Source organism: Botryllus schlosseri, chromosome 9 (assembly GCF_051294905.1).
Source record: "Botryllus schlosseri isolate E-star chromosome 9, Bs_hap1, whole genome shotgun sequence".
Classification (NCBI taxonomy): Eukaryota; Metazoa; Chordata; class Ascidiacea; order Stolidobranchia; family Styelidae; genus Botryllus; species Botryllus schlosseri.
In genome coordinates, this window is record NC_137244.1 from 17,530,013 (window position 1) to 17,551,950 (window position 21,938).

The following is a 21,938-nucleotide window of genomic DNA, read 5'->3' on the forward strand; positions in this document are numbered from 1 at the left end:
GGCGACTCGCCACGTGGTTCATGATTTATACTTTCAATTACAATCGTTTGTCGTATTTACTGCGATGAAACTGTCATATTGAAGACTGTATACCAGTGGTTCCCAACCTTTTTCCACCCACGTACCATTTTGAGGTTTTATGCAGTGCTCGCGTACCACCTATATAAGTTACGCGCGTTTCCACCATTTATGACGTCATACTCACGTATTTGACTTATGCGAGGTATATTAACAAATTCTAACAAACTAGGCAGGGATGTCAAACATAATGGCCCGTGGGCCGGATCCGGCCCGCCAGACGATTTTATCCGGCCCGCATAGCAATTCTGAGTACATTGAAAAACGATTACATTATCCATCACATCCACAGTAATAAACCAAATTACAAAGTCCGCGTTGACAGTTAAATATCTTGTATTCATCACAACGCATACGCAGGGATAACGTCAGATTATGACTAAAGCAGGGGTGGCCAACCGTTTTGCCATTCACATTTCGACTACTCGTGTAGCCAACGGCTGCATTCCAGGGCATAGTCGTAATGAACGAGCTGGACGCCAAATACCCAGGTTAAGGTGCCTATGTTCATTTCTGGTAAACTCCGGACTAATCTATTTAATGGTAGGCTTACTATGCGCACCCAAATCGCGAGTGGTCACTGGTAATGTTAAGGATGGAAGTGCTCATGGTCGCGCGAAGCGCGAAAAAAAAATCAGTTTCACCAATGAATTTCGTCATTGATATTAATAGTTTTACATCATACCATCAAACATTTATCCTTTCTCATCCCGTGTGATCAGACTCACTGGTATAGAGTTGATGTAGGGGTGTTTTCGAAAATTTAACGCAAGTTATAAATTATGATGCATCTTCGAGTGGGCCAATTGGTATTAGTAACTTTGTAGCAAGCAGTTATTTCTTGACCTGCCATCAGGATTTCAAGTACAGCGAGGAGCACACGATTCCGAGCTGATATTTCCATGTGAGACGCATTCCATTGATGTTCGCATCTGTATTGTGGGGCTCTGATTGCAAAGGGTGCTACTATATTAAAATCGAAAAATGTAGTCGCATTGAATCGCGCCCAGCTCGAAGAAAATTTCAAGATTAATTAAAATCTTTCAAGAAATCGGGAGTCAATTCGTAAATCCGAACTGCATGTCTACGGCCGCACAAATTCCCCCTTACGGCCTTAGGTAGGCCACCCCTGGACTAAAGCAAAGGGAACACTGAAATATGTCTACTTGTATCGCCGGTAATGCCATTGTATTCAACCGGACAAACATCGTATTTTTGCCAATTTCATTGCTCGCAAATAATGGTGTTGCGACTCGCTAGAATGAAACCCCTACGATCCGTGTATTATCTATATATGATTGATAATAAAGTATTCCAGCGAGAAGCAATGGCACGAGGCAACATTTTGGATTCCGTTGACTGGTTCGGCCCGCGAGCGATTTCATGACTTCGATCCGGCTCGCGATTCAATTTGAGTTTGACACGCCTGAACTAGGCATTATCACCCAGGGTTGATGGGATGTATGGACTTGTTTTTTCAACACCAGTCACAAGAAGAACAAGATAATGAAATATCAACACACATTCAAAAGTCAATTTATTAAATGCGATTGCTGCATTTTGTTTATTTTCCACTACCTTGTCGATGCGTGGTGTATGTTTGCTTACAGCGCATCGAAAGTCATGTATGGGCGCAACAAGTCGGTTTCGTTTCTTCGATTTGATAGTCATCAGGGATGAAAATCCTTGCTTGCATTCCCACGTATAAGGGGAAATTAGCAGCTGATGGGGAATAGCGTGAGACGACGGCTTCAAAAACCTCAAAATCAACCTTACCTGAACTAGTAACTCCCTTCCGTCGGAAAAAAAACAGAATCTACTCGCGTACCACCTGGAAGACCTTCGCGTACCACTAGTGGTACGCGTACCACAGGTTGGGAACCACTGCTGTATACAGTATATCAACCATGCAACTTGCTACTTAAATTATGTTGACCGATATACATATCGGTCTCCATATACATATCTATTTTGCGCGAGGCACGACGAAAATCCTTTACTTACATTTTATGAAATTTGTAAGTTTTTGTTGTTTCACATTCACATGCATAAAGTGACATGTCCGGATGCGATTGGAAGCCAGATCCATCATATAAGTATGCTGGTATTTTGGCTAGAGCTGAACCCCTGTAATCAGCATCTGTTACGACTGAACGGGCGATAAAACCTCACTATTCATATATTAAATGCTTCTTTGACGGTAGCGATAACGATAGTTAATAGTTAGCGAGATAGTGTAATGGTTATGCGTCCGGCTTCTCGAGCGGTAGGTCGTGGGTTCGATCCCCGGCGGGTCATACCAAACATCCCATCCCATTTCACTGTACCCCACCCCTAAACCACGCACCATCTACCCCCAAAATCTAACCTATCCACCACTCCCCCTATCCTATTCCTACCCCACCCACCCCTACCATATTCCTACCCCACCCACCAACACTCCACCAAATTTATATGAAAATCACACGCAAACGAGCGCCAAGTACTGGCGGCTCCTACTACGACCGCGACTGCGAATCGACATCGACTACTGCGATGAGATGAGCCGAGCGACTACGAGCACCAACTTACGATGACGTCTACTACGACCGCGTATACAAATCCTACTTCAGCAACGGCTGAGACGAGATGACCCGATGATGGGGAAAGATTTTCTTTCTGAAATTTTTGATATTTTATGTACATATTTGAATAAACATCACTAAAACGGTCATACCAAAGACTCGAAAATTGGTATCCGCAGCTATCCTGCTAGGCGCTCAGCAATCACGGATAGCATGGAGGAGAAAAAAAACGGGGGCGCAGACTAGATGACCTCATGGGGCCGTATCGCAATCGTCGTCAAAGCATCTCGATGGTGCAGGCGAAAAATAATATCATATCTCTCTCTCTCTATAAACGCAAGGCGATCATGTGCGCGAGACGGAACGTCCCGATGAGATCCCCCTGGCTCCACACTCTCCGTGAAAACAGCCACAGAATGCCTCTGTCTCAGCCCCCCCTCTCTCTCCTTCTCAATTAAATAACTTGACAAACTGCAAACGGTAAGAAGTAATATGTAAGTCACCAAATCTGACGAAGTAGAAGTAGCGGAAAATTAGACTTGGCCTACTTCCAAGCAGAGGAAAACTACTTCAGTATAGTCTACTTCGAAAAAGTCCTTCGTTACTGACCATGGCCATCCCTGTAATTTTGTATTGTTTTACGAGTATGCAATTGTAAGTAATACAAAGCAACAATATAATGTGTCATATAGGGTTACCAGCATACGTCGTACGTCCTCCTTTAGTAGGATTTGTCCTCCTTTTTCAGGAAATTGAAAATGTCCTCCGAGGACGCCTAAATGACCTCCTTTTTGGCAATTCCTCCTCCTTTACAGCTTTTACAAATACAGTAATGGACAGGATCAACTGAAAATCGGCATAAATGACGTGAAATAGCTAATACGTGCGTTTGAGCAGGGAGTCGAATAAAAGTGATGACCTTTTTATTGTCAACACCAGCAAATTACCGTAAAAGTGGAATACTTTTTTGCGCCGATAGCAGACGATATATATAAACGTACGACATTGGTAGCTTTCCACACTATATCTAACGCCCACTTGTATGAATATAACTTTATAGTGACACGAGCTTACAGAGCTCTGCTCCTTCATCAGGTAATCAGGTAATTTGGGAGTCAAGTCAAAGTGATGTCCTTTTTTCTAGTAAACACATCACTATTTCCATTAAAAATATCAAAATCTGATTTTTTCACTTTCGGTCAGCCAACTTTTATGATTTGGTGAAAGTGTCCTTGCACGATTCCCAAATATGGTAACCCTAGTGTCATATAATATCAGTATTTCGAATTCTTCTATTTTGGTTACCAATTTTCCAACCAGATCATGGACACTAGACCGGTACTTGAAGAGCTTCTTGGGGTACAGAACTTCAATATACAATTGAATATTGATATTGATATGAACCCGAATATTTTCGGCTGACACTCGTCAGGGCCTCCGGGGTAATTGTCAGCAACTACAATAGTAGAGAATTGGAAAGAACAATGTATATCAACAATCGTATCACAAAATCATCGGTGGTCACTGTGGTCAGTAACTACGTACTTCTACATTTTCGAAGTATTTAAGTAGTTTCCCACTACTTGCGACACTTACTCAAGTAAATCTAATTTCCCGCTACTGATATTTCTACTTCGTAATATTTTGTGATTTACTTACTTTTTTCTCACTATTTTCAGTTCGTCAAGTAGAAGTAGGATAATGGTCCAATTAAAAATAGAGAAGCTGAGGAATTTCGGGGCTGTTTTCACGGAGTACAAACATTCAATTTTCATAAAAGTGAAATAAACCCAGAATTTTCGTCGCGCTTCTCGCAAAGTAGATTTGGAGTGACGGTTTTCGAGAACGTATCGGTGAGTACTGAGTAGCGGCTTGCGTGGTTCCGTTCACACACCTCATTATCGCCCATATGAAATATTTCACCGTAAATATGGCTCGTCATAGCGTTTCAAACTACCGTTCCGCAATCTTTAATTTACCTATAATATCGTAATCTAGCAGTACTCGGCATGTCCTAATCTGGAATAGTGTTATCCGACGCTTTCTGGACAAAAGACATGAGGTACATTTTCCGCTTTCATAAGTAGTATTTGTATTAGTCTTTCGCTTTAGTCAGTCGCCGAGTGCAGACGAGTATTTCTCGCTCCGCTAGCTGATTGCTTTGTAATGATTACGTACAGCTCGGACGTGCTGCGCAGTATAGGCAGTAAACAGAGTAGACCAAGTCGCAAAGTGCGACGAAGACTTTACTGCCTTAAGTTACTGCGTACTCGCCGAGTGGGACAATATCAACAGAAAGACTGGGATCTGCCGGGTGGCGCCGGGGACCCGAAGCCTCGACCAAGATCCCTGAGGATTATCCTAAATGCAGAAGTTAAACTTGGAACTCTGAACACGAGAACTTTGAACTGTGTATGGCGCCAGGAAGAAGCTGCCGCACTTGTGACAGACCTCAAACTTGATGCGTCGGCAATCCAAGAACATCGCCAGCACTTCACTGAACCATTCCGCGAAAAAGACCTAGGCGCAGGCATCATCATGATCCAATCACCTGCCAACCAAGGCGGAGTTGGAGGCGTCGGTCTAATCTTGTCCCAGCGTTTCCACGCCGAGGCAAAGATTTGCGTTATAAACAGCCGGATTATCACAGCCAGCATTCAACTCCGTCGCCGCAAACTGCACCTAGTGTGTGCGTATGGACCAACATCTCCGAACACCACTGCCTTCCCAGCTGATACGCTCGCCTTCTACGACCAACTAGAAGGCATTCTATCAACCTACCCGCAGCGCGACATAACCAATTAACCATGCTGCTTGGGGACATGAATGCCACGTTGGCCATCCGCTCGCAGCGAGTTCGCTTTCCAGTTGGCCATGAGAACAGCAACTCGGAGCATTTTACCAATCTACTCGACCGCTGCGACCTCATTCCTCTCAATGCCAACTTCTCTATGAAGCCGAAGCGTAGGACGACCTTTGACGGTTATATGCGCCAACGCAACACACGGCTGGATTATATCTGCTGCAATGCTCCCGCATGGCGCCATTTCACGAACTGCCGAACGGTGCGCATGCTAACGATCAGGAGTGACCATCGCATGGTGCTGGCCACGCTCGTGAACGCCTCCCCTCCCGTTCGTCCCGAAGCGCACACCGAAAGAGCCCCTACCAAATTGGTTCGATCTTAAGGACGCAAATAAGATGAATGTCTTTACCACGCACACACTCCACGCCCTCGAGATCCAAAATACTATACCGACCGCCTTTGCGCCACTTGTAGCAGCAGTAAAGGATGCAGCCCGTGAAACGCTCGGTGAGGCCCGTAGCAAGCCACGGCCAAGATTAGCCTGGGAATCCGACCCGACAGTGCTCAGTGCGCGCCGTAACCTCAAGACTCTCAGACGTGCTGCGTACACATCTGGAACACTGGACGCACATAGCGATGCTAACGAGGCAGCTCTGTACCTAACAAACGTTTACGACGCAGCTCGCAAGGAACGAGTCGAAGCTATTGCCCTTTCCGTGGAAAATGAGTTGGAAGCAAGCCGACCAAGAGTAGCCTGGAAAGCCATCGGTGAATTAGTTGGCTTCAAGAGGACCCGCGTGAAGGCCTGTACGGAAGACCTCGCAGCACACTTCGAGACCCTGTTATCTACACCTGCACCGGACATCGATGTGCTCGTTGCACCGCCTTCACTAGCAGCAAATCCTCTAGCGATCAATACAACCCTGATCACGCTAGGTGAGCTCAAGACAGCCATGCGTGGAGTGCCACAATTCAAGGCCACCGGCACGGACGGCATCCCGACGGCTGCTTACACCTCGGGCGTTGCACCTGTGCTCCTCGACGTCATGAATGGCGTCCTCGAAGGCGGCCCGGTGCCCCCCGAGTGGCTCGAGAGCGAAATCGTCCCTATCTACAAGAAAGGCGCTGCGAGTGACCCAGCGAACTACAGAGGCATCTCCCTGATGCAGACCGCTGCCAAGCTGTTCGACCGAGTACTGCTCCTTCGCATACGTGAGCAACTCTCTACCAAGCTCCTGAATGCTCAGAATGAATTTCGACCATCTCGCGGTACAACAGAGCACATCCTGGCACTGCGCACAATCATTGACACCTGCCGCTCACACAAAAAAAATGTTGTGGCCGTCTTCGTTGATTTCGCGAAAGCCTTCGACTCGGTCTCGCGCCCAGCCATGGCGGAGATCCTCAGATTCTATGGAATTCCTGAGGTGATAACGTACGCCATTATGGCCCTCTACACTGACACGCGAGCGCGAGTCCGAACAGATGACGGCCCAAGCGGAGATTTCAACACTTCGGCTGGTGTGCTTCAAGGTGACACCCTGGCACCATTCTTGTTCGTGGTCATCCTTGACTTCGTGCTACGAACGGCCTTCCCGGATACTACGAACTTCTTTGAATGGCGGCCACGGCAAGGAACGCGCACGCGTACGACTCGCGAGGCAATCCACGTAGGTATTCTTGCCTACGCAGACGACCTAGCCCTGCTTGCCCCGAACACCGCATCGGCACAGCGCCTCATTAACCAGCTAGAGGCCGCCGCTCTTGTTGGCCTCCAGATCAACGCCAAGAAGACTGAGGTTCTGGCCATACCAGCTCTACCGGAGAACGCGACACCAATTCGACTGGGAGATATCGATCTCAAGTATGTAACGAGTTTTGTATACCTCGGTATTGACGTCGCTGACTCTGGAAAAGCGCTCAAGGCGAGGCGAGCAAAGGCCTGGGGCGCGGCAAGACGGCTACATAGCCTCTTCCATTCAAGTGCCTCAACCGAGCTCAAGACCCGCCTCTTCCGTGCCACTGTCGAGCATGTTCTTCTCTACCGAATAGAGGCACTCACGCTGACAGAGAAGCTGGCCAAGACGCTCAACGCTAACTATGACGCACTCCTCCGCTATGCACTCGGCATTCACCATCCGGAGCATATATCCACGAACGCATTGCGAGAACTCACAGGAACGGTCCCATGCCGTCTACTGGCAGCTGAACGACGCTTCCGCCTAATCGGCCATCTAGTGCGGCATCAAGACGAGCAACCAGCCGCCGCCATCATTAATCACATTCCCACGGAGCCATGGCGCAGAGCAGGCTGGAATCGGAGAACATGGCGCTCGACAATGGAGACTGATCTAGCGCAACGCGAGCTGTCGCTTGAAGACGCCCACGACCGCCCACGCTGGAGACGCTGAACACGAGCCCAAAACTGATTATCTCGATGTTCTTTTTGTCTCCTGTTTTCTTTTGCCCTTTTTTATTTTATCTAATTGAAAAGTCGATATATATATATATATATATATATTAGTCTTTTAATTTGCAGTATTATTACTTTGAGTTCTGATTAGTAGGCCTATCAGTCCTTTTGCCCGGAGAATATACATGTTGAAGTTTAAAAGAAAGTGTATAGTTGCCTCCATTTTCTGAAATTAAAATTCACAATAGACCTGTGGCATTTTCACGAACCGATATTTTTTAAATATCGTATATACTAATCACGCAAAGTGTTAACACCGTATCCGATACAGCTTCGCCGTATTGTCCTTCGACTGAACTACGGGCCATATAATATGGAGGAGGGCGGCATGCCATGACATTTTCTAAAACGGAGTGTTTGAGTAATAAAAGTTTGGTCGGGACAGATAGCCTAGTGGTGAGCGTCTGCGCCATGCAAGAAGGCGGCACGGGTTCGATTCCCGTCGTCGGAGGTTATTCTGGGCTTCTCGTCCCCCGCGTCGTTGTTATTACGGCGACAAAAAAGCCAAGAAAAAGAGACCCGATACAGAAAGAAAAAGAGCAAGAAATAGCTTCTAAAACGGACCGACGAAGAAAGAATATCACATGGAAGAAGACGGTGAAATCGGGCATTAGGTCGAGGTGGACGCTAGTTCAAGCGATCCCAACTGGTTATGGCCGTTCGACGTCCCGCTATGAAAATATAATCTGTCCATTGATTGATTGATAACACTGGTCAACACGCATTTTGGTGCCAAGAAGGTTTCAACGGTTTTTGGGTAATTACATGTCGCTGAATTAAAAAATGACATTAGTTTTTCCGAATTGGCTCTATTTTTTGAGATATTCCCTATTTTAGTTTCAATAGATGCTGAAAATACTCATTTTTATGTAGGTAAAATTCTCTTTTTCTACAACTTTGATGAGTTTACATGTCTTCAAGCATGTGCATACCGTATTCTTTCAGCTCTGAAGCGATATCGCTAAACACGCAATCGTTAACACGGAGAGCCTTCTAAACGGGAATCATATGTTTCATGTTAAGATCAAGCCAAGCTGCAGCTTATCGAGATGATGCTTCTACTCCCATCACCTGGTTTACTGTGTGATGCTGTACAGTGTACACTTGTACACTTGTACAGTTTGCAGAAAGCTGAGGAAATCACTCATAACGGTAGAGATGTACAGTACAGTACAGTACAGCAACATACTGTATATAGGCTGCCGCTAAATAACTTGTGCTGTCTAACATGGAGTGTTTTCAATGTCTTGTTTCCAAAGTAATGTGATGCCTCAATAGCAAATAGACATAGTGGAGTATCTGGTCCAGAACAAGTAATGCATTGGCCTAAGAGACATTTCCAATATGCATGTTACTGATACTTCTGTTCGAATTTGGCAGTTACTAAAATTGAAGCTTTTTCATTTTTTTAATAAAAATATCATTATCTCAAAAAATAAAACCAATTCGAATAAACGAATGTCATTTTCGGACTTAGCAGCCCCATACCCAGAAACCATTAAAATATCGTTGGCACTCGAAATTTTTTTTGTTGGCCAGGTTATAATCTGCGACTGCTATAGTATCGCATTTACATAGCAATACTCGAATCCCGGTTCGGACCAACTTTTATGTTTCGGAGGTTAATCTGGGCTCCTCATCGCTATAACCTCGCTGCGATTGCAGTATATGAAAAAGCCCAGAATGAAGGTGAGCCGAGCCAAAATTCGGCAGCTATGACTCAAAAAGTTACGGACGCTCCAAAAATGAGAGAGACGGATGGTGGAAGAGCGCGTGAATGGAAGTCGTCGGTAATACGATTGAAAAAGGCCTCACAAAGAATTGATGTTATGAACTCAATGTACGGGGCGCAAATGACCTGAAAGTTTAAAAGCGCCAATGCCGTGAATAAAACAAACAAACATAGCAATACTATCATTTGCATCTCATGATGCAAACGAATGTTTATTGCAGCTCCTGGGATGCTACTAGGGTTACATTTAAAACAAACGGTGTTTTAAAACACCTTTGTTTAAAACATGTTTTAAACAATGCTTCAAACAAAGGCCTTTTAAAAAAATGTTTTTTTTCAAGTTGTAAAATTATACCATAATTGTGTAAATACCTTCCTACGGACAATTCCCACCCGATAGCCGACGTATATCGATATGTGATGGTTGGAGTCCTCAAAATAGTCGGTTCTACATTCATAGTACAGTTATTTCATCGAAGGAGCTATATTTACCCTATATTTTCAATTGTCAATGTTAATCCACAATGACGTCACAATTGAATATTCGTAACGTCGGGGCTTTAAAAAAAAACAATAAAAAACATGTTTTAAATTAGGGCCTTGTTATGAACATGTTTGTTTTAAATTTATTTTTGTTTCAAATGCAACCCGAGATGCTACGATATGAATCCAAAAGCTCTCTGCATCTTCCGTTTAGCTCAATTTGCAACTTTTGAAAGCCCGTGCCTACATACATTATGACCGTTTTCACAACTATACTTACTTATATACTTACTTGAGTAGATTTAAAGCCGGCCAAATATACTTCTACTTCAAGTAGTTTTATGTTGCTTTTAAGAGTACTGCTTCTACTCGTACTTACGTAGGTTTTTGCGTCGCAAATTCTACTTCTACTTGAGTAGCTTTCTTGACTACTTTGCCCGGGAGAGCGTTCATCTGAGCCCCTCGTCCCTCACGTCGCTGTTCTTACGGCTGACTAAAAAGTCCAGAAAAAGACCGATAAAGAGCACTCTAAAAGGACCGCCAGATAAATGCTAACATCGAAAAGGCTGTGACATCGGGCGCAAGACTGAGAGGACTGGTAACACTCTGAAGTTGTTTTGTCAAAGGTCCAAGCAAATATGTATCAGTCCTTGTAAAAATCCCGGGTCAACTGTACAGTTAGAATTCTTCGGAAAAGTTACATTTGATTCGGATTTTCCAGATCCTGGACGACAGTATTCGGATTCGCATGGATTTTGGGTTGGATATCGTTCGGATTCGGACGGATAGTTCCTCAGAGACTCGAGCTTTTAGAGTTAGACGGATTTGGATGCTCAGAAATCAATATTCGCTCATCAGCGGTCCTCAGTTCCTCACATATATTTACAACTATTGCAGCAGCAGCAGATCGCTGATATCGTCCAACCATGAAATGAATATCTCGTATATTATCGTGCCGTACTCTCCAATAGACATCCTGTCGTAATTTTCTTCAAGTATAAAACTCCATGATTCGAGAGAATCTGGGAGATTCATTTGCTAAACCTACTTGCATCAACGTTTGAAAATATATTAGTATGTCTTGAGTGCGTCGTAAGAGATCTCACCCAGGAGAACAGGGATTCCAGGTTAAGTAGCCTGCCAGCTAAACCTACAATACTTCGGTTAGTTCTACTCCCAGGATACCTTAATATCTCTGCACTATAATGACCTACGATACACTCCTTCAAAAGTGATGAGTAACGAAACGTCCGCTCCGACATCTGGCCAGCCTTTCGTTAGAATCGCACCGCCCGTGCACACTGCACAGCGAGTGGAAATCGTTTATTGCGAGGTGCGAGTCCCGCTTGTTCCGCAGTCCGCCATTTAGTTCAGCGGTCGGCTCGTTCCGGCGCTGGACTATTATTTTGATCACACAGCCTGTAGTAGATCTGGCAAAGTTTTGTCATGCGATGAATTCCAGCTAAATATAAATACTCGGCGGTGATGTGGTTAAAGTGGCCATCGTTTGTACTCAGGCAGAAGAAGTGCCGCAGTATCAGTAATGCCGATATTTCTTACTTCCGTGCAAGTTGCGATTTCTGAGTAAACATTCTTAATAGGCCGTTTGCCAGAGAAGTATTATAGAAGAAGTAGAGTAGGAGTAGGTAGCCTGCTAGAATCATAACTATATGCATAAATACGTAGTGCAAGTAGGCTAGACATACTTGAGTACTCCGGAAAAGTGAAAGTATTTTGTTAGGCTACTGACCTCTCTCCTTAAGATTTCACTACACGGTCTGGTACCCCAAGTTTCCGATTCCTTGATGAAAAAAAAATATAGTTTTGAGTTACATTCAACTTCTCTCTGGTTTCTTTGTTGATTTAGTAAATTTGGTGAACCATCTCTATGGAGCCAGTAGCCTTGTAGTATAATGCTTATCACGTGATTTTTAGAATACCGGTAATATATTTCAGGACAAAAATAAACTACGTCCTTTCCTTTCAGATGAATTGGCATTATTAGTAGAAGCCATGTTGGCATATGTTGAGGGAGCTTCTGGCATATGTTCCGTAGGCCTACTGCCTAGTTCAGTGGTTCTAAACCTTTTTGTCTTCGCATACCCCTTTTGGCCGTCGGAAACCCCTGCGGACCCCCTCAAGTTTTTAGTTCAAATTTAGCTCAATTATCGTGCAACCGTGATATCTTATAAATAATATGATACATCATGTAGAGATTGCAGTGCTATGCAGCATAAAAATGACTTGGGCTATCTTATAAATAATATCATACATTATGTAGAAATTGCATCGATTTTTAATATTTCAAAGCGAATTTTGCAGGTGAATTCACTAAAATTTGTGGCCGTGTCTTGAAAACCCACGCTTTTCATTTGATATGAACGAGTGCTGAAAATCCATTTCCACAAAAATAGGTAGTGGTGAATGCAATATTAACTCGAAACGGTTCCGACAACACCTTATAGCACCAAAATTGAGAAACGGATTTTTGAATGAACGTCCAGCCGAGCCATGTTTATCTAGCAGCTCATCTTGAAGTTATTCTTTAATAGTGGTTATGCATATTTCAGAAGAAAATGGTTCAAAAATTTCTACGTCTAGCGACTGCTCCCTAGTTTGCTGAGACTGACAACTTGTAATCTTTCGAAGTCACCCTGATTGACCTTACTACCCTAACTTCTTTATTTTTTCACAAACCCCGACAAAGCATCTTCAAATAACAAGATATGTTTGTATCATTAGTCTGCTGTCAATTTATCAATAAAAATGCAGACCCCTTTTGGACCGTCACGGACCCCGCGGAGCCCCCGAAGTTTTAGTTCAAATATAGCTTAATTGTCATACTATCGTCATCTTTCTTGTGCAAATGATAACTGTAGGCTAGTAATAAACAGCAACAAAATGACTTTTCTTGAAATTAACATCATACCAATTATGTAGAAATTAGGTTGACTTTTATTATTTTGAAGCGAATTCTGCAACTGCATTTCTTGAAATACGTGGTCGTGTCTTAAAAATCCACGCCTTCAATTTGGTATGAACGTCTTCTGAAAATCTATTTCAACAAAGAAAGGTGGCGGCGAATGACGACACATTTGGGTATGATTGCAACAATTATTGCACCAAAATTAAAAAAACATTTTTTTTGTTGAGCACATATCGTCGAGCATGTTCATTTCTATCTAGCACCTCATCTTGAATTTATTATGGAAAAATGGTTATGTATGTCACAGGAGTAAATGGATTTTTGTAAACATTTCGAAGTCACCGTGATTGACCTTACTAATCCAACTATTTATTTTTGACACAATCCCCAACAAAACATCTCGATACAGCAAAATATTTGTATCAGTAGGCTATTGGCAGTTGAGCAACTAAGATGAGTCTGCACAGCAGGATATGTCATCTCAGACGGCCATTCATCTGATGGGAGTTCACTAGTAATGAAGCGAAACTGCCTCGTGATTTTCCTAATTAAAAAATACCATATATATATATATCGGCTTTCAATTAAATAAAAGGGCCAAAGAAAACAGGAAACAAAGGAACATCAAGATAATCAGTTTTGGGCCCTTATTAAGCGCCTCCAGCGTGGGCGGTCAGGTTATCAACTATTTTGTAAATTTAGAGGCTTCGCAGACCGTCCGGAAAATGTGTCGCAGACCCCGGCTGAGAACTACTGAGGTAGACAATTGGTCTTGCATATAATTTGTCTATTTCGTTAAAGAATTCTAGCATATGTTATTTAGTACACCATAGGGCAGTGTATCTGTATTTGTAATGTGACTCATGTGAGAAATTGATAACTCGATACAACGTCAAGAATACCTTGGTACATGGAAAAAAGACGCAGAAAAATCAGTGTCTTCAAGGAGCATGTTCAGAGCATCTCATCGCTCACGCATGATCTGACCAAGCTCCTTTTCTACTTCACGATAATCACTGTTCTCGGGACTCTGCTTCTCCAGTTGATAGGAGTACTGCATATGAAAGGTCCTGTTCCAAATCTTCCTGCGTACTATGCCGAACGAACTATTAGAAAGGATAACAGAATTCTGGATGCGACACATCATCAAGACTTTGATGGAATGGAACAGTTGGATGAGTCTGACATGGAGAAACATTTTGGTTTATTATTACCCAAGGAAATGCTTGCTGGAATTACCAGGGACAATGACAAGTCAAAGGAAACAGATACATCAGAGCATGTCAAAAAAAACATCAAGAGGCAGTCCAATATACGAAGTATGTTGATAGATAAAATATGTTTAACTTGAATGAACTTCATAGTGCTTTCTTTATGTTATAGCTTTCCGTCCTATAGCATCATATACTTATATGAAACGGTCCTAAAGTGTCTGCTGCATATTTTCGATCCACTTCTCAAATCTGAAATGGTGTGGGGCAGTGCTTTTCAACCTGTGTGACGGTTCGCACTTGTGCGAATGAAAAAAATTGCAGTACGGTACGAATGAAAAATCCGGATGAGTGCGAATGAAAATCGTGAATGATTGTTAATTTTTCTGACGTGGAATAATTCTAATGAACCTGAAAGGAAATTCAAGGGCAGTGTTACTGTTGTAGTTGAGACGCAATTGTAAAATCTTGTTTAACTGACCACGCACCACTAATCGTAGCTCTCACAAGCAGTAGTGAGTTAATATTTTTGCACTAACATTAATACGTAACCAAAAGCCTGGTTTGGAAGCTGGTGTAGTGGCAGACATCAGTATATCAGCCCATCTAAGCCTGCGACAGGCTGGAAAAATGACGTCAAATTTACTTTCTGCTTTCTTTCGCTAAACAATCATCACATTTTCGTAATAACTGTTCCATTAGGGCGAGGCACAAAGTTAGTAGTAAATACCATCATTACAGACTGGCATTTGCAAGCTACTGTAACACAAATTTTTACCCCTTCAAGTTTTAGTAAAGTATGGGCCGCAAAGGGTAGAATTTTGGGTCGACACTGCCAGAGCTATCTGTTAATGTATGTAATATTTGTTGAATTTATTGCAAAAAATCCTGCGATAGTTTTTACGTATCCAAGGTCACTGTGTTGGGTACTGTAGCGAATAAGCGAGACACGCATAAAATATGACTTTATCATGAGAATTCATGAAAAGATTTGTCCAACTGTTTTTTTCTGGAAAACATGGTCAAAGAACTTGTGGAGTCCAGGTCCCATGTACTGTGTTTAATGCCACGTCTGGCTCGGGTGGCATTAAACATTACCATAGTTTTACAAAGATTAGGATGACTAACAGCAATTATATAATGGGGCTGACCACACACACACTGCAGACATGATACTCGACTGACAGATTTGGCACCAATTCGAAATGTAAAGTTTTCAGGAATTATGTTATCGGCTTTTCAGACGCTCGGTACGAAGAAGCAATGATAGCTGTCAAGAAAGCAAAACAGCTGGCAGAGTCCGGGAACAAGAAGCTGGCTTCCAAACTGTTTCAGCATGCGTTGGCTTTAGAGCCGGAATTTGCTGACGCCTTAACAGGATATGGCGAGTTCTTGGAGTACGACAACAATATAATTCAAGCTGACTTACTCTACCAGCGTGCTTTGACGTATGAACCTAGCCACTCCACGGCTTTAGCCAACAGAGAGAGGACCATGCCTGTTGTTGAAGAACTTGACAAAAGTTTACTCAGGTAACCATAATATCCCTTTCCCATTGAATCAGTTGAATGTTCAATCTATGATTTACTATACTCATCAGTGAAATTGATAAAAAGAAGACGGAATTGTACAAATATCCTCCCCATTCGAAAGCATTACGACGAGCTATGAAAGAATTTTACTACGAGCACATTTATCACACCGTAGCCTTGGAGGGAAACTCCCTGACGATAGAAGAAATAAAAGAAATAATCAACACAAGAAACGGCATCGCGGGCAGAAGCCTGTATGAACACAACGAAGTGATCGGTGTGGATGAAGCGTTGAAGTATTTGAACAATACCTTGGTTCTCAAATATGGAGCGATTACTATTGAGCAAATCAAGGAGCTACACAAACGCGTCATCGGCTTCGTGGACCCCGTCAATGCAGGCATTATCAGGAGTAATCAGGTAGGCAAACCGGTAGGAACATAGTTTCCATTTTAATTTTCCAAATTTATCAGTACCGTAGACTATTTTATGAATGCTCAACCAACGCACATTAATATGTCAGGATGGTATTGTGATGCCAACCAACCTATTTGCTCCCACCTTGATATCTTTCAGTACACAATAAGCATTTATCCAAGAATGCTGACTAGTATAGTACAAGGCAAGGGTTATCAATTTCATAAGGTCATCGCCTCATCGGTACTTATTCTAGATGTAATATTTAGGTTTACGTTGGCAAGCACATTCCGCCACATCCAGACGAAGTTCCTTTCTATATGGAAGAATTCAACGATTGGTTGAATTCGGAGAACGCCCGTGACATGCACCCAGTCGAGTTTGCTGCGGTGGCTCATTATAAACTTGTCTACATTCATCCCTTTATCGACGGTAACGGGAGAACGTCAAGGTTATTGATGAATATGATTCTTATGAAGAACGGATTTCCACCAGTTTCTATTCAGGTAAAAAATAGTTATCTCATTATCTGTTCTATGACTTCTTAATTTCTTGTAGTATTTGGCGCATACATCAGAGGCTATGTAGCAATAGTAAAAAGACGGGCCAGACATGTCTTGTTTGCAAGTGACATCGCATCTCTATTATCTTCACATGCAGTTTGGATGACAATGCTCAATTCAATATTTTTGGGTTGTCAAGAATAATATTTGTCCAACCACGGCTACTATAGAATGGAGTGTGTATTAGAAATTGGCGGATGTCCAAATTTGAGGGTGTTCCGACTTTCTGTTGCTAGATCTGGATTTTGAGGTTCAATCGAAATGACATTAACATCGAGTATCTTGATATATTTGACAATATTTTGTGTGACAATTTTGAAGTCTTTAGAATCCATGTTGCACTGTCACGTATTATTATTAAGATATATGTTAGAGAATTTCGAAATAGTTGAAACGTCATGCACACCGGCAAGTTGAGTGTGAACTTGTAAAACACCCTAGTTACATAGTCTGGAATAATATTTCTGAAATTTCAATAGGTCGGTGATCGGTGGGTTTACTATGAAACGTTGCAAGCCGCAAACCACGGTGATCTGAGGCCGTTCATCAGGTTCATTGCTCGGTGCGTGTCTTTCACATTGGACGGCTACCTGCTCGCCGCGGAAGACCTACCCTTCTATCCCGAACTCAATTCTCAGAATATTATAATAGAGACATTTGGGGAGAGCTGATATTCGTGTGTTGGTACGTCAAATCTACATAACCACTGCCATATCAATGTGAATTCGTAGCTTCTTTGAATATTTATTTTTTTACTGAGATTATAATTTGAAGATTGTCTATTGATGTAGTAAACATTTCTTTATCATTTCGCAGTTGGCGGTGCAATAAATGCCTAGTTCCATTCATTGGCACGCATCTTTATTTTTATACAGTAGACTATGTTCAATCCGATCATTATAATTCATTGTAGGAGCAAACTTCGAGTGTGAAGTCTTTCTGTAGCTTTTTCCACTCATCGCTACGTAGCATATTCATTTCATGCTCGCGTTCGACTGACATTGAGAAATCGTCTGGACCCGATCCACAGCCACCAAAGCCTTTGCACTTGTACCCAGGGTGAACCATAAATTCGATTGTTTCGTTTTGAGCTGTTTGTTTCAAGTTGCATTTCAATGCTGATGTTATTGTCTTTATTGTCATTTTCCCTCCCATTACCGATAAGCCAATGAAACTGTCTGTAAATTTCACACCGTGCCCTGAGAAGATCTCAGATGCTGCTTGACATTGTGAGAGGACATATTGAAGTGGATTAGAGCATTCGCTTTGATCGCATATCTCTCGCGGTAATCGTGTCCATTTTATACCCTTTTTGTTCAAAACATCAGCGAAAGCCTCTCGGACACTTGGCATCACATGTACATGCTGGTGGCCGTCAATGTGATGAGGTAGTGAGCCTGTTATGTCAAAGTACCATTTGATTTGTGCCAGAAGCTCGCCAGTTATCTCAATGCTATCGACAGTTCCTGCCTTTATCTTGTCCATGAAACGAAGACGGCCAAGGAATAACCCGTTCTCGGTTAGACTTGGAAGATTTTCCGCAGGGCATAATGGCTTGCCTTCTGTCAAGTTGAAATGAAGGCCCACTGGCAGACCGATCTGTATGCATGGTTAATACAAAGTGAGACTTGGGATTGAATGTGTATTCTGTAAAACATTGTTGAGTATTCAACATACCTGCCTTGCATGAAGCAACGCTTTTTGTGATGTGGAACCATTTGCCAACACAGAACAATCTGATATCCGGCCGTCTTCAAAACATTCAAATATGCCCTTGTCACGCTCTTCGTTATACCCAAGATCATCAGCATTTATAATCAATCGATATGCCATTTATACTAAAATCTATATGATGCACGAAATGAGAACCCCAACACCTGTATCAAGGTTGTCAAGTTGAATTTCCCCATAGTGACTCAGTTCACCGATGTTGATAAAAAATTCGGTGGCTATGATGGGTAGATGTATGACATAGTATGGTATCTCGTGTCGCATCTAGTCACAATCATACTGAGGTATACTGCAGGCACAACACACAGACTGTATAAACAATTGATTCATGCTCTGCAAGAAAGGTAAACACCATCCTTTTTGCATTAAGACAAATATACCACACAAAGGATGTATATGCATCAAGACAAATTAACCACACAAAGGATGTATAAAATTGTGCAGATTATTTCAACGAAAAAAGTGGATCCCAAGGCAAATGTTTACTTCAGTAAGACAGAATCTCACTAACACGGGCAAGAGAATGATGCGTAAATTGAAAAATACACTTGTGAGATCAACCACATATAAAATGATAAGGTTCACAGAGCATGCATGCAACTGTGTGCCCACTTGCTAATTACAGGTAGTCACTATTTCTGGTCCACAGTCAAACTCAATTTGATGCTTCTTGTGCGCAGTAAATACTTGTATAATAGAAATGCAAATTCAGCATTAGTATTCACACATACTCTCACCCAAGTGCATTGTACAAATTGTGTGTAAGCGCTATATTGCGTAATCAGACTCTGGAGCAGTCGAGTGTCTCACACATGATTCGTAACAGACTGCGACTTCACATCCCGATATTTCCCAAACACATAAAACCTTGGAAGACTTGTGAGAAGACCAACAGCATTGGGAATCTTAAAAGATAAACAGACCTATTAAAGAAAGACAGCCAAAAGATAGTGAACGAACACAGTGATATGTCGGGCCAAAATAATAGTAGGATGTGGATGTTAGATTGAGAGGCCGCACTTGATCGTCTCAACATTCGTATCTGGTCACTGGTCAGACATTGCACTGCGTCCTGTATGCTACATGGTAAATTGTGTGTAATTCAAATACCAACGACAAGGATCGGAAAATTACTTACCGTGACGTAGTAGTCATTTATAAGGGTGCCGTAGATTGTCCATAATATTGTGCAAAAGAAGGTCGCCACAGTGAGAGGAAATGATATTGATTTTGTTGACTTTTCATCAATAGCAGATTTCTAAAAAGACAACATTGGTTACCAAATGCAAATTAGATATAAATTTCACACCATACCAATTCTGCAAGAGGTGATGAAAACATGAGAATGGTGACAATATTGCATATTATGCCAATTATGTTTGACGTAAACACTTTATCATTTGTCATGTAGCAGTAAAGCACCATACTTGATACAAATAATACGGCGGCAGATATCATGCGCAGCTCTTTCACCTATAGAAGAGGAAAATGTTTGCAATCCAATAGATGATCAATCAAAATTTTTCTGCCTTATTAAATACTCACTTTAAAATGGCTGTAGTACAAGTACACACATATGTATACAACCTGCAGAATGACTCCAATAAAATTGACTATGAATACCGTGTAGTTGCTTATGAGCATCGAGTATAATATCCAAATCATATTGCTGCACATAAAATGATATTTGAGATAATAACACAGTGCGATGTCTGAGAAAATAATGTACATACTTGACACAAGTCATTATATATGGGAGAAAGGGGACATGGCCTGTATCCTTCTGCTTCGTCATCTCCCAACATTGCGGTCTAAATGTTCAATAGGAGTATTAGTAGACAATATATATGTACCATAGCAGTACAATATCATAAATATGCACAATATCTTGGAGAATAGACAACTGAGGTAGGACTTACATTCCAGTAGCAAACAACGCAATCGTGAAAAAGATGCAGGCATTCGAAAGGGCGTTGAGTAACATTGATCCGGCAGGAAACTGATTTTATTATAGAAAAGTTTCTTGTTAGGCCTGAGTTCTGAAAAACTTGTCTATAGCTGGTTAGATGCAGATCTCAACTCCATCTCCAACGTCTCCACGTATAACAGTTATTAATTCTTTCCAACGGTATAAATATATCGAATGAAGTTGCTGGATACCTTCCCTGTACTTCTTCTAGTCTGCTGTACTATAAGATTAGTCAAGTTCGCAGTGTTTCTATAGTTTAACGAGTTGACTTCGACCTATAACATGTGCAACGTGTTTACAGTTCACTTCGCTTTATTAGTTGAGCATTCCATTTATCTGGTAATTCTTCGTCGTAAAGATCCTTTCAGATATAATGCCAGTTCAACTACAAATGTACTTCGGCCCTCCCTTCAGTCCCTTGGTAACCGGTAACTGGTCAGTAGTAATTGCAGTTGCAGGACGGTGCAAGTTTTCACATGCGACTGTTTTGTTTTTGTTTTTTGCAACGTTTCAAATGGTGCCTCTAAAATGACGACGACTGCGACGAAGATTGCGTCAACGATCTTAACTACGTGGCCGACGACGACGAATAAAACGTTACACATAAGAAAGACGCTGGTGACAAAGCCGAATCGAACAATGGGTGCATGTTTCAACATAACGTGAATATCCAGGGTGAACAACTCACAAACGAAATATCAGGGATAGATAAAATTGTTTGCGATCGGTTTCGAAATTCATGTCTGGAGTCTGTGCCGCAACCGGATTTGTAAACAACTAGGCCTACGGCGATTACGAGCTCAGCTCACCGAGGCTGAGTTGACACAAGTGCCCGCTGCCCATCTAGAACATCTTGCTGAGTGTGGATAGTTTTGTAGTTAACAATATCGAAGAAAAACTAGTTTTAGTGACCGTGTATGCAGTACAAAATGAGACAGGCAGGTGATCCCAGCTGAACGGGTGAAAACAATAGCGCCACTGTAAATATGCCTCCTTGGCTCCTTTTTTTACATCGCCAATAGCCGCTATAGGCCAGGTGGGTGTCTGATCTCGAAGCCTTCTCCAAGTCTTTTCGACACCTTCCTATCTTTCATTGTATCACAGTCTTGTGGTGTATTGAAATCATAAAATTTTTAGCAATAAATTGAATTGAATGAAGAGTGGACGGCAGGACATGGACATTAGGATTAAATTGGTATAGCAAAGCGGTTACTGCCTGGAATTGAACCAAATTTTGTGTGTAGGCTTAAATTAGGTAACCTAACAATTTTATCAAGTAGCCAGTACGATTTGAGATAAAAAGTCATTTTTGAAGAGCCCTATTGTTGGCGGCCTATATGGAATCTCTGTCCATTTTTTGAAATAAATCCTGCGGGATGAGAGCTTTTCTATATAGAATAATTAAGGAATTAAACAGAAAATCCTGCGTGACGTTGCCACCAATTCCACTCCA

General features: G+C 42.2%; 3 protein-coding genes across 3 annotated transcripts; 1 reads left to right on the forward strand and 2 right to left on the reverse strand.

Annotated features, from left to right (window-relative positions):
• The first annotated feature begins 13,653 nt into the window (after positions 1-13,653).
• LOC145445883 (protein adenylyltransferase FICD-like) lies at positions 13,654-17,633 on the forward strand. Its single transcript, XM_080324039.1, has 5 exons — positions 13,654-14,381; positions 15,517-15,805; positions 15,874-16,225; positions 16,492-16,728; positions 17,265-17,633. Exons 1-5 carry the CDS (start codon positions 13,973-13,975, stop codon positions 17,454-17,456), a joined length of 1,479 nt encoding a protein of 492 aa, XP_080180165.1. The 5' UTR covers positions 13,654-13,972; the 3' UTR covers positions 17,457-17,633.
• LOC145445884 (carbohydrate deacetylase-like) lies at positions 17,514-18,618 on the reverse strand. Its single transcript, XM_080324040.1, has 2 exons — positions 18,463-18,618; positions 17,514-18,384 (listed from the first exon to the last, which is right to left on the reverse strand). Exons 1-2 carry the CDS (start codon positions 18,616-18,618, stop codon positions 17,683-17,685), a joined length of 858 nt encoding a protein of 285 aa, XP_080180166.1. The 3' UTR covers positions 17,514-17,682.
• Positions 18,619-18,633: 15 nt separating this feature from the next.
• Positions 18,634-21,058, reverse strand: LOC145445885 (sugar transporter SWEET1-like). Its single transcript, XM_080324042.1, has 6 exons — positions 20,436-21,058; positions 20,250-20,327; positions 20,062-20,185; positions 19,831-19,989; positions 19,655-19,774; positions 18,634-19,421 (listed from the first exon to the last, which is right to left on the reverse strand). The coding sequence occupies exons 1-6, from the start codon at positions 20,498-20,500 to the stop codon at positions 19,323-19,325; spliced, it is 645 nt and encodes a 214-aa protein (XP_080180168.1). The 5' UTR covers positions 20,501-21,058; the 3' UTR covers positions 18,634-19,322.
• Positions 21,059-21,938: the final 880 nt, after the last annotated feature.

Bases quoted from the DNA above. Each gene is read 5' to 3' on its own strand.
- LOC145445883 (XM_080324039.1), top strand. From the start codon at position 13,973: ATGGAAAAAAGACGCAGAAAAATCAGTGTCTTCAAGGAGCATGTTCAG. The intron at 14,382-15,516 runs GTATGTTGATAG...TCGGCTTTTCAG, and splicing joins GAGGCAGTCCAATATACGAA to ACGCTCGGTACGAAGAAGCA. The intron at 15,806-15,873 runs GTAACCATAATA...TATACTCATCAG, and splicing joins CTTGACAAAAGTTTACTCAG to TGAAATTGATAAAAAGAAGA.
- LOC145445884 (XM_080324040.1), bottom strand. From the start codon at position 18,618: ATGGCATATCGATTGATTATAAATGCTGATGATCTTGGGTATAACGAA. The intron at 18,385-18,462 runs GTATGTTGAATA...CCATGCATACAG, and splicing joins CGTTGCTTCATGCAAGGCAG to ATCGGTCTGCCAGTGGGCCT.
- LOC145445885 (XM_080324042.1), bottom strand. From the start codon at position 20,500: ATGTTACTCAACGCCCTTTCGAATGCCTGCATCTTTTTCACGATTGCG. The intron at 20,186-20,249 runs GTATGTACATTA...TTTTATGTGCAG, and splicing joins TATATAATGACTTGTGTCAA to CAATATGATTTGGATATTAT. The intron at 19,422-19,654 runs GTAAGTAATTTT...TTATCTTTTAAG, and splicing joins TAAATGACTACTACGTCACG to ATTCCCAATGCTGTTGGTCT.